This window comes from Marmota flaviventris, chromosome 13 (assembly GCF_047511675.1).
Source record: "Marmota flaviventris isolate mMarFla1 chromosome 13, mMarFla1.hap1, whole genome shotgun sequence".
NCBI classification, from domain to species: Eukaryota; Metazoa; Chordata; class Mammalia; order Rodentia; family Sciuridae; genus Marmota; species Marmota flaviventris.
In genome coordinates this window covers 104,209,597-104,222,265 of record NC_092510.1, presented here as the reverse complement: position 1 = coordinate 104,222,265, position 12,669 = coordinate 104,209,597, and the positions used below count along the sequence as shown (strand labels likewise).

The 12,669-nt window shown below is 47.2% G+C and overlaps 1 protein-coding gene across 14 annotated transcripts in view; it reads left to right on the top strand.

Moving 5' to 3' along the window:
- Positions 1 to 12,669, top strand: part of Pnpla7 (patatin like domain 7, lysophospholipase) — a 69,316-nt gene that overhangs the window by 3,062 nt on the left and 53,585 nt on the right. For 13 of the 14 annotated variants that reach the window (XM_034636094.2, XM_027940985.3, XM_034636089.2 and 10 more), the window contains 4 exons: positions 845 to 936; positions 1,083 to 1,223; positions 1,873 to 2,032; positions 3,708 to 3,788. In XM_034636094.2, coding sequence (XP_034491985.2) covers positions 845 to 936; positions 1,083 to 1,223; positions 1,873 to 2,032; positions 3,708 to 3,788 — 474 coding nt within the window. Of the gene's footprint in view, positions 1 to 844; positions 937 to 1,082; positions 1,224 to 1,872; positions 2,033 to 3,707; positions 3,789 to 3,816; positions 3,917 to 12,669 lie in introns of those variants that run through there. The other variant, XM_034636097.2, reaches the window with a different exon arrangement.

Genomic DNA, 12,669 nt, shown 5'->3' with positions numbered 1-12,669 from the left:
TTTGAAGCAGTTAGCTTGCTTTGACCAGTGCAAGGACAGGAGGCTCTTTGCCCTTGGCCATCTGAAGTGCAAGTTTCTGTCAGCGCGAAGTGAGGAGAGACAGCTGCTTTCCAGGAATATTTCTAGGGGCAAGTCAGGGGGCATAGAGGGTCATGCACCTACCCTCAGATGGGTGGTCTCTACAAGGACTCAGGAGGTTAAGCTGAGCAAAGGTCCAATCCTCTGGGGCTGGGGAGCCAAGTTTCCTGATGGCCTATGGAAAAACACTGAAAAGTGTCTCTTGTGGTTCTGGAACCTTATAAGTACTGAGGGGTGTCTGGGGGACAGGACAGGCAAGAACATAGTTTATCTTCTAGCACCTGTATTTCCAGCACCTGGCCAGTGCTGCACTTTTATTTTAGCTCAGGCATTTTCACCATAAACCCTCTCAGGGCCACGCCCAGGGTGTTCCTCCTGTGTTGGGGTATAGGAGTTAGTAGTTAAGGAGCTCCAACCTGGAGATAAGCAGTCTAGGTTGAACCCTTGTTTGCCTGTACAAACCTGCCACATCTCACACCCTGCCGCAGTTCTGCAGAAGCCAGCAGGTGTGGAGCCACGGAGTTCTGACAGTTTGGCTGCTTGAGGACATCAAGGGCATCCTGTGGATATGTGGGGCTGTGTGTGTCCCCTGAGTCTGGAATTCCCTTCCCTCAAGGAGCCAAGAGGTTGGGGGGGATTGTTGCAGATGGCCCTGGAAGCTGAGAGCAGTATGGTGGGCCACCCACGGGCAATTCCTGAGATCTGGCCCCTGAGTGCTCAGGTCTGCCTGTTCACAGGGTGTGTAACACATCTGTTTGTCCTACAGGTTACCACACTCCCCCACACACTTGTGGGGAACACAGCAGCACCCCGGCAGCGGGCCAGGAAGAGAACTAAGGTGCTATCTTTGGCCAAGAGGTACTGGGAACTTCCTCCTAATGGGTACTGCAAGTCTGTTGGAATCCTCACTAGTGCTGTGCTCCTTCCACATCAGAGGAGCACTGAGGGCATTGGTTTTTAATTCTTCTGTTCTTGCTCAAGGTAAATGTGTCTCTGCTTCTTAGAATTCTACGTTTCAAGAAGGAATACCCCACCCTGCAGCCGAAGGAGCCCCCACCTTCGCTGTTGGAGGCTGATCTCACAGAGTTTGATGTGAAAAATTCTCATCTGCCATCAGAAGTTCTGTACATGCTGAAAAATGTTCGGTAAGAGAGTGATGGGCGCAGGAGGACTTGCCATAGCATGGGCATTCCCTCAACATGCTTCTCCCTGCAGCCATCTCTGTCTTGGCTTTGTTGTGTCAGAAGGTAGTGGCAAGCCAGACTTCTTTCTGGGACTGCTGGTCTCTGTGCCCTGGAGTGGTCGGTTGTTGGGTCAGGCTGCTCCAGTAGCAGGGCCTCATGGTCCCCTCGCCTCCTCACCTGTTCTTAGTGTCTCCATTTTCAGTGGTAAACCCAGAGTAAGCACAAGAAGCGTGTGGAGGGATCAAAAGCTGCACATCTGAGCATCTGACCCTGAGCACCTTTCCTCTTTCTGGTACCAGCACCCCATCCCAAGAGGGCACCTTGGCCTTTGGTTGTTTTTGTGTCTGTCTCATATTCATGGTCATAGCCCCAGAAGTTCTTTGAGCTGATGGGAGTCTCAGAAGTTTAAAATTCTGTTTGACAGTGATGCCAGATGACCTGGGTCTGCCATACAACATGGGCAGGTTGATCTGGGTCAGCAATAGATCTGCAACCCTAGCTCTCATGCAAGTGGGGACAATGGCCTGTGTCCTCTTGAGCCTCTTTCAAAGCACATCCCTCACCCCGCCTTCCCTGGGTGGGTGTCCACAGTGCATTCTGCTCATTACAGGGTCCTAGGCCACTTTGAGAAGCCACTGTTCCTGGAGCTGTGCAAACACATGGTCTTTGTGCAGCTGCATGAGGGGGAGCACATCTTTCGGCCAGGAGAGCCAGACACCAGCATCTACGTGGTGCAGGATGGGCGGCTGGAAGTCTGCATCCAGGACGCTGTGAGTCCAGGGCCAGGGGCCTGCAGGACAGGGCTGGGACTACTGTGCCTCCACCCAGCTGTTTGTCAGCTCCACATCAGAAAGTTAGTATAAGATTTAAACTGTAGGGCTGGGGCTGTAGCTCAGTGGCAAAGCACTTGCCTAGCATGCATGAGGTGCTGGGTTTGATCCTCAGCACCACGTAAAAATTAACAAAGACATTCTGTTCTTCTACAACTACAAAAAAATTTAAAAAAAAAAAGATTTAAACTGTAACTCTTTGGGGAGAAGGCACACCTTTCTCCCCACAACCAAACAGCTGCTGTGGACCCTGTGTGTTCTTTCACATAATGCACTTGTCTCTCAGCTGGTCTTAGCAATGGTTTTGTTTCTGTTAAAATATTGGTATACTTTAAACATTAAAAGTTTTTCTTCCAAGTCCTCAGAACACTTCTATTAATGATTTGATAGATAAATCATTATGTTGATATGTCATGATCACTTGATCCCTTTTCCCATTTAAGGTGTTTTTCACCTAGGAGCTAAATATTTGTGCCTTGCCGGTGCCCAGTCTGTCCTTCAGAGGGCAGTTGCTGGGGCAGGATTGCTGGCTCTTTTTGTTGTGTTGCTTTCTGAGAGTATGGTATCAGTATTTTTTCCTGGTGCTGTCTGACCTAGGCTTCCCCATCATATGCCGCTGTGTAAAGAATGCTTAGGGAGTCCTAGACCTTATGTAATGGCTGCCCCTGACCTTGCAGAACCTGTAGTCCCATTGGTTCCCACCTGCCCTTGTTCTGAGAGTGGGCAGTGGTCCCAAGATAGTTCCCACACTGTCCTTTCTGGCCAGGATTGTTGATTCTTATAGGTTAATCAATGGCTGGGCTTGATAGGTTAGATAGAAAGGATGGGCTTGGGTTTTTCCAGTCTCCAGGGGTCAGAGCCAGCAAATCCTAGGGCACCTGGCCACCCAGCTGATAAACAGACTCCTGGTCTGATGTGCTAGGGGCCTCCCAGAAGGACTGGAGCTACCTCTCTATGGCCCTTGACCTGGATGTGAGGGACTCATGAGGGTGACCAGTGCCAGATGTGGACGACTTCAGAAGGGACTTTCCTGGGCCAAGCTGAGATGAGCTTTGTATATTTAATCACTAGGTTGCATTTTTTGTTGTTGTTGTTGTTGTTATTTTGCCTAGTAGAAATTATGTTAGAATTCCATAGTTTTTACTGATAGTAACTAAATTTATTCCTCATAGCCCTTGTAATTAGTCCAGAAAACCAGCTTAGGTTTGTGAAATTTCACGCAAATATGCCCAGTGAGGATAGGTCATGACCTTGAGCTGTGGCTGGGTTCAGTAGAGTTTCTTCATCCATTTCATCCCTCCTCTTTTTTTCCTTGTTTCAACCTTATGAACCCTCTGCTTCCACTGACTCCAGCCAGTCTATGCCTTTCATCTAGATGCCCACTTTGCTTTTTAAAATTTATTTATTTTTATCTGGTGCTGAGGATCAAACCCAGGGCCTCACCTATGCTAGGCAAGCACTCTACTGCTGAGCCACAACCCCAGCCCCTAAGGTGCCCACTTTTTGATGTAACTTGGAGATGGAGGCCAGGCAAGCCTCACTGGTCCTAGCTGGGTCTCTCAATGCCCTAGTGGGTACCCTGTGAACCAAGACTTTCTCTCCTCTTCCTGCACAGGATGGCACTGAGGTGGTAGTCAAAGACGTGTTGGCAGGAGACAGCGTGCACAGCCTCCTCAGCATTCTGGATGTCATCACTGTGAGTGTCTACGTCACAGCCGGTGCCAGGGTCCTTGGGTCTATCATCGAGGCCTCACTCACTCCTCCTGTCCTGCCTGGAAAGCAGGTCGCTCGTGGTTAGAGGCCAGTTCTCCACAATGACATGAGGTAGAGGACTGGTCTAGTATGGGAGGGACCTTCATTCTGACCACATGAACTGGTGGGGTCTCCATGGGAACAGCTTCAGTAGTGTGTTTAAGATAGCCAGGAATTTGATAAAGGATTTTAATTGCCTCTTTTTTTTCCTAATACCAGGGTTTGCACTCAGGGGCACTCGACCACTGAGCCACATCTCCAGCACTTTTTTGTATTTTTTATAGAAACAGGGTCATCCTGAGTTCTTAGGGCCTTGCTAAGTTGCTGAGGCTGGCTTTGAACTTGCGATCCTCCTGCCTCAGCCTCCTGAGCCTCTGGGATTATAGGTGTGTGCCACTGTGCCTGGCTTCAGTTGTCTTTTTTTTTTTTTTTAATCTTTATTTTATTTTTTTTATGTGGTGCTGAGAATTGAACCCAGTGCCTCACAGATGCTAGATGAGGGTGCTACCACTTGAGCCACATCCCCAGCCCTCAGTTGTCTTAATTTTAAGAGACTAGTGTTAGACTCTAACACATGCTTGTGCTACAATATTCAAAAGACATAAAAGTTGTAGAGCAAAATGTTTCCTTTTGTCCTCAGGCCCTAGATCCTTCCCAGGAGGGACCTGACACCAGTTTCATACAGATCCTATGTGGCACCTTTCCATTGTCCCATCTCATGCAGCCAACAGAGTTCTGGTCTTCAGTGTATATCACATTGTATTTGAAGGCCAGGCTATAGGAGAAATTCTTAGGGTGAACTCGCTGGGTCTTGGGGAGCACATTTGTAGTACTGAAAGGTGATTGCTGGTCCCCCACAGTTGCAGAGCTTGGTCCTCCCAGATGTGTGCAGCTGCTCATTTTCCCCGCCCTCGCAGCATAGCAAGTAGCCTGAGTTGACATTTCCTAGTCTGACAATTAAGCAAATAGCCAGCCTCTCACTTTTTACTTTCTGTGATGAGCAGTTCCTAATGTGGCATAGAGGCAGCTAGTCAGACCAGCCTCAGCCCACATCTCTGTCTCTCCCTGTTGGCAAGAGTATGATACCCTTCCTGTCTTCTTGTTAAATCCCTTTGGCAGTGCTGGGATTGAACCCATGCTAGTCAAGTGCTTGACCACTGGTAGAGCCTCTGCTCCTTTCTTCTGCAGTGCAGCAGTTCTTGGGTGTGGCATTTGCAGCTTGGAGCACATTTGTTTCCATTTGACTCTGAAGCTGCACTGCAGCAGCATCCTGGGCATGTTGGGCAACTTTGACCTCAGCTCTCTCAACTGTGTTGCCACATCTCTGAAGCAGTGAAACAGAAGCTTGGCAGGGTGTGTTCATGCAGACTGCACAGGAGTTCACAGGCTTCCTAGGGAACCTTGTGGGATGCCTGGGTTAGACTCTCTGATTCAACCCTCAGCTTTGTCCAGGAGGCAGCAGGCTCCAAACAGATGCTGGGGTGTCCCATGTATCCATGTTGCTCTCTGCCAGATTGGCTAAGGCATGCTTTGCACTGTTTAGGGGTCTGGAGGTGTGTCCCCCAGGACTGGTGTGTTTTCACAACACTCTTGGCCTAGGCTGGGGTGGAAAAGGATACCCTTTGTTATTGTAGATGGATAGCATGCCTTTATTTATTTGTTTATTTTAAGTGGTACTAAGGATGGAACCCAGTGCCTCACATGTGCTAGACATGCACTCTGCCACTGAGCTAAGCCCTAGCCCTGGACCAGACTTTGAAAGGCCAGCACTCAGTTTTGAGGGAGCCACCCACCGTGGGTGGGGGTTGGGCCAGAGTGGTATCCAGGTGACCAAGCCCATCTCTGTAGTACCCTAGCTGACTTCATGGGGATTCCTGGATGTGTCAGGGGCACTGGAAGCACCAGGACAGGCTTAGAAGCCTTAGTCGTATGGAGGTACACCAGCTGGCTACTTGGCACCCTTCCCTCTTTGCTGATTTCTTTCTCCCCCCATCCCCAGGGATTAAACCCAGGGGTGCTCTACCACTGAGCCACATCCCAAGCCCTTTTTATTTATTTTGAGACGAGATCTCCCTGAGTTGCTTAGGGCCTCTCTAAGTTGCCCAGTCTGGCTAGGAACTGTGATCCTCCAGCTTAGCTTCCTGAGTCACTGGGATTACAGGTGTGGCCATCACACCTGGCTGATTTATTTTTCTTTAAGTAAAAAATAGTTCACTGTAAACTGGGGTGGGGCTTTCTCTGTTATTTCCTGTTCTTTCTTATCCAGATCTTTTGGTTTTCTTCCGGTACTGGGATGCCCTTGGCCAGGAAGAGGGTGGCAGGCTATGGCCAGGGGCAGATCCCTCCTGTGTCCCCACCTGCTATGGTCCATCCCACCTCTGCTGGTGTCAACATAGCCTGTCTCCCTGGGACTGCAGCACTGGGACAGTGGGAGTAGAAAACAGGGGCTGCACTGGGCATGGCGGTACACACCTGTAATCCCAGCAGCTTGAGAGGCTGAAGCAGGAGGATTGCAAGTTCAAAGCTAGCCTCAGCACTTTAGCAAGGCCCTAAGCAACTCAGCGAGACTCTGTCTGAAAATAAAAAATAAAAAGGGCTGGGGATGTGGCTCGGTAATTAAACACACCCAAGTTCAATCCCTGGTACCAATAAAATAAAATAAAATAGGGGCTGTTATTTGAGATAAAATATACCTACATGGTGAGTGATTGATCATTTAGAGATCAATTAATCTTTACCTATATTGTTGTTGTCTCACCAAACATTTGTATTTGTCATTTTTAAAAAAATTTAAATTCTTACAAAATGACATGTATGAGTTCTTAAGCTGCACTTATGTCTTTTTTTTAATATTTATTTTTTAGGTGTAGATGGACACAACACAATACCTTTATTTTTATGTGGTACTGAGGATCGAACTGGGTCCCACCCATGCTAGGCGAGCGCTCTACCACTGAGCCACACTCCCAGCCCCATGCACTTAATGTCTTTTCTACTCCTGGTCTTTCCAACTCTTAGGTTCCTTCTAAGCAACTGCTTCTCTTGTTTAATAATTCTTCCGTCTTAGGTACATTGACTTCCTGTGTGGAAAAGGAAGACGGCTTTCTCCTGAGTGCCTAGCATGCTTCACTGTGCCTCCCTCCACTGCCTACATTTCACTCCTGATGCATGACTAAGACTTTATACATCAGATTGACAGCTGAGCCTTGTGGTGTTCTAGGGGTTAAATTTACTTTCTTGTCAACTTTTGATTTTCCTGAAAATAACAATTGTTTTATTTTTTTGGCCGTTTAGGATATTTTTGTGTGTGCTCTCATTACAGATGTATAGCCCAACCCGTGCTCCACAAGGAGTGCTTTTCTCTGGGCAAACCTTCCATCTGGGACCCCTGTGCCCTGCTGAGTAGGCTTTATCTCCTCCTTACTGGTCTGCTTTTTTGGTTTGTTGGAGTAGATCCTCTGCTAGTTTTCTGATAAAGGTGCAAGGGAGGTGTGTTTTTGAAAACTTTCTTTCTTTGCACCATCTTCGGGTTTTTTTTTTTGTTTTTTGTTTTGGTGGTGCTAGGGATTGAACCCAGGGCCTTGTGCATGCTAGGCAAGCACTCTACCAACTGAACTACATCCCAGCCCCCTACACTGTGTTTGTATTTTTTTTAATATTTATTTTTTAGTTGTACACAACATCTTTATTTTGTTTATTTATTTTTATGTGGTGCTGAGGATCGAACCCAGGGTCTTGCACATGCTAGGCAAGCGCTCTACCACTGAGCCACAACCCCAGCTCCCCCCCTCCTCCCCCATTTGTATTTTTATTGTACTTCCTAAGAGACTTTCTCAACTTTTTTGTTCGCGGGGTGGGGGGGCACTGTTGCAGATGGAATCCGGGGTCTTATACATACTAGGCAAGCACTCTACCACTGAGCTACACACCCAGCCTTTTTTATTTATTTAAAGACAGGGTCTAAGTTTCTCAGGCTGTCCTTGAACTTGTGAGCCTTCTCTCTCAGCCTCCTGAGTTGCTAGAATCACAGCCACAGCCACCATGCCCAGCTTCAGCTTTTCTTTTGTGGCAGGGGACTTAGGCAACTTTATTTTTTAAATCTTCCATTGAATTTTTAATTTCTATCATCATATTTTTTAAATTTTATTTTAAGAACTCTTGCTTTTTTAAAAACCACATCTTGTTCTTGCTGCCGGGGTGAAGTAGGATGAGCTTTGCTGTTGCTCCCTCAGTTGTCCGGGCCTCGTAGTTTTTCTTTTCTGCATGTTTCAGGTTTCGTGTTTCAGATCAGGGCTTTCCTGTCTCCTGAAATCCATTTATGTGAAAGTGAAGCACAGAAACCCATGAAGGTGCATCTCCAGTGTCATGTGGAGCTGGCTCCACCGGATGGAGGGCACACACTGTGCCCCTGCCCCATGGAGGGTGGAGGGCAGAGCCATCCAGCCCTGTCCCTCAAGGCCACGCTGCAGATGCTCCAGCTTCTTGGCCACATGGTTTCTGTGGCAGCCCCTTTTGCGGCTCCTCAGTTGAAGTGGTCATCAGAGTATGCAAGTGAATGAGCATGGCTGTGTGCCAGTAAGCCCACCATAAGATGTGGTGAGGGGTGTGGCCAGTCTGGGTGCTCTAATTGTGTGGTCAAGGTCAGATCCTGGTTTTCTCTGGGGTTGGGTTGGGTGTTGGCTAGGGGAAGGGAGGCACAAGGTGAGCCATGACTGGAAATGCTCTTTACCTCTAGGGCATGGTAGCTACTGAGTTAGTCATAAAAAGAAAGCTAGCTCAAGCCCTTTGAGAGCTAGGTGCAAAACCTGCATGCATATGGTCAACAGGGACCCTGCAGGAGACTGACTGGAAGTGGCAGCTCCTTCTTTCAGGACTTTGGAGTGCAGGGGCCAGTGTCCTTAGAGCTTTTCTTTAAAACACCTTCCCAGAGGGAAGTCGGCCAGCACCTTGCTGTGGGTCCTTGACCTGCTACAAGCAGGGATCTGAGCCAGTTCTTATCCTGAGTTGGCAGGGGTCTCCAGCACTTAGCCATGTTGGGCGCTCCGGTGCTCAGACCTGGTGGTCTGCTGTCCTAGGGGCTTTTGGGGCTGGGGGAGACCCTGCTGGCCTGTGTGTCAGGCACATGGGGTGCTAGTCTCTACCTCCCAGCCTCCTACAGGCCCTGCCATGAGGATTTTCTTTCCTCATCTTGTTCTTTTTCATTGTTACTGGATGGCTCCTTGGGTCATGACTCTGTCATTTGCTTTCAGCAACTTTTGTTCTTAATCTCTTGGCTTTTTTTTCCTTAATCCTTGGCAGTTTAGGTCTTTTTAAAAGAGCAGAGATGAGCACCTTGGATTTTTTTTTTTAAGAGAGAGAGAGAGAATTTTTTTTTAATATTTATTTTTTAGTTTTCGGTGGCCACAGCATGTTTATTTGTATGTGGTGCTGAGGATCGAACCCAGGCTGCACATACGCCAGGCGAGCGCGCTACTGCTTGAGCCATGTCCCCAGCCCAGAGCACCTTTGATTTTGATGCGGGAACAAAGATCAACATTTATCTTTTCCCACCATTTTTAATTGGAGATGGGCCTTATTAAATGTTTATGAAGTCTGTAGGCACACTGTCTGTAACCTGATTTACCACACAGGTGAAGTATCAAGGATGGATACCGTGTGCATCACCACACCCACTCTAGTTCCATGCTTCTTCTCTTGGAGGTAGCTATAGCTCTGAACCTTTTCTGGTGTCTGTGTAGCCTTTGGTTATTTTTGCTCATCTCTAGGCCTCTTAAGAGGTGTCGTGCTGGATGCAGTTGTGCAGAATTCTGTGTGCATTGGACGGTTAATGGGTGGGCACTCTTCTGGTTCAGACATCTGTAATACCACTGTTGTCCATTGCTGGTTAACACCCAGGCGGGTTACAGGTGGATGTTGCGCACAATACTGTGGAGGATGTCTGTGCATGTTTCTGGAGGATTCTTGCCTACAGAGGAGTTGTGTGCATACCTGGCCCACGCCCGGCACACAGCTTTCCCTGGGGTTTTCACTTTCCTGACTTTAGGTGAATTTGAGAGCATGCTTTTCTGACTAAGTGAATAAGTAGTTGAAAAAATAAAACACACAGGAACAGTTTAACAGTAGCTGTTAAGCTGGGATTCCCTTTTTCCTCCTTCCCCTAAACACATGTGCCTGTTTGGCTAAGGTTCTAGTGCAGGGACTGAGACTTGCCTGTCTCTGGGCCTGATGTGGGCACATCTCCTTGTGCTCCCAGATCTGCTTTACATGTCCCAGCTCCCCAGCTGATTGGCAGTTGGGAGATGTGCTGGCTGCACAGGTGGTGTGACTGGGACCTGGGAGTTAGGGTGAGGTTGTGTCTTAGTTGCCTGTAGACAGGGAGCTCACATGAAGTGTAAGTGAAGTACTTCTGGAGGAGGTTGTGATCTGTAGCTGGAGGTGACTCTGCTGTGCATAAGGTGCTTGTGTTTCTTTTGATGTGGTTTTGGGTCTCTGAGGGGTCACCTTTATCTATATAAAGGTTTGGAAATGGACAGAATTCCAAATGCAAGAAAAATTGCTGAGTTTCAGAGCTCAACTAGAACTTGAGAACCAAATGTTGTACTCTCATTTGGGCTGGGCAGCAACGTGGATACTGCCCAGTCTGTTCAGAGTGAGAGCAACACCAGGAGACCTGACATTCACCAGGCTTTGCTTTGTTTGCGGGGACTTCCTTGTAATATTAAGACTGAATCTGTTCTCTTGAGCAATTATGGTAGCTGCACAGCCTCACCTATGCAAGTGATGGCTTTTGACTTCTATCCATGAGGTTGGTTGGGCTTTGCCTTTCTAGTTCTGAAAAAAGAAGGAAATTAAAATTTTTGCATTAGTATAAATGAAGTAGGAGGACTCTAGTTCTGCTATGGCAGGGTGATGCCACCAGGGCCTAGCTCCTGCTCATCACAGCTAGGACCCAGACAGAATGCCAAAAGCAAACACTGAGACCTCTGGAAACAAAGCAGGCCGACACTGAGGATCAGCCTAGAGATCACTCATGAGGGGCTTCCTGGGGCTGGGCTTTTCTTCTGCCTCATGGCTGCACTCTGAAGGCAGTGCAGTCACAGTGCTGGCTACAGATTGTTAGGAGTCTCAGAGAACCAGAGAAAGGGCCTGGGGAGGGTCCGGGGGCGGGTGAGTACTGGGCACATGGATCCACTTATTTGGGAACACATGAGTCTCAGGTCGGGCCCCAAACAGCAGGGCAATGGCTCTGAAAGTTGCATTTGATTCACATCTCACCCTGAATCTCAGCCGAATTCCCACATGGCATGTGCAGAGCAGAGCAAAGCATCAGAACCCAGACTTTACAAATATACAGGTTGGGAGTATATTTACTTACTTACACACACGACTGTGGTCTGAACCTAACGAATCCAATAGTCTTCTTCCACACTACTGGAGCTCAGCCACATTGATGATGGCACCCACACACCTGAACCCAGTCCCGTTGGTGATGGCACTCACACAAGCAGTCTGAATACAAATGAGAATCTGAATGGAAATTCCAAAATCCAACTGTATACTGTCTATAAGAAGTGCACTTTATATATAAAAAGACTTAGATATATTAAAAAGAAAGAGTTAAGCCAGGTATGGTGGTGCACACTCATAATCTCATACTTAGGATGCTGATACAGAAGAATTGCAAGTGTGAGTCCAGCCTGGGAATATCATCCAGGAATACTACCAAGGAGAAGAGGGACATCTCCCATCTAGAAGAAAGAACAAGCCGGGGACAGTGGCATCCACCCATAATCCCCCCCACTCAGGAACCTGAGGGAGCAGGATTGCAAGTTTGAGGCCAGCCTCAGTAACTTAGCCAGACTATCTCAAAAAATAAAAAGGGCTAGGGATGTAGCTTAGGAGTAAGGTGTCCCTGAGTTCAATCTCCAGTACCACCAAAAAAAAGAGAAAAAAGGAGAGAAATCGGGAAAACCAGAAAATATTTTAACTGAATGAAAATGAAAATACAACATATCAAAGTTTATAACCGCAAATTCTTGTATTAGAAAATAAAATAGACCTCAGATTAATTATATGAGCTTCTCTCTAGAGAATCTAGGTAAGAACCCAATGCAGTGGCACACACCTGTAATCCCAGCAACTTGGGAAGCTGAGGCAGGAGGATCTCAAGACCCTGTCTCAAAAAGTAAAAAGGACTGGGGATGTGACTCAGTGGTAGAGTGCCCTTGAGTTCAATCCCCAGTAAACCCCTGCCCTCCAACCCCCCAAAAAGGAAAAAGAATCTAGGAAAGAAGAGAAAATGAAACTGAAATCAAACAGAAAGGAAATAATGAAGAGCAGAACTCAATGAGATTAAAAATGGAAAACAATATAGTCAACAGCATTGGTTCCTGGAAAACAGCTCTAAAATGCACATATCAATGAAGAAAGAGAAGACCGAAGCTGGGACGTCCGAAATGGAAGAGGAGACAGCTCTATAAGTTGAAGGAAGGGAAAATGTGAATCTCATGCCCACAAAGTCAACAACTAAATGAAATCAAATTCCTTGAATGACAAACTCTCTCTAGCAGAGAATATCTGAATATCATGTATATGAAAAAAGTCAGATTTTTTTGCTAAATTCTTTCTCATCAAGGAACATTCCAGACCTGAATGGCTTCACTGGAGAGTTCCACTGACATAACATTTACGGAAATAATGCTGATTTCACACAGACTCACAGAAAAGTGAGGAGGTGGGACTGGTTCCAAACTCATCTTTTAAGGCCAGAATTGCCTTGATACAAAAACAGACAGACATTACGAGAAAATAAAATTGCAGACCAG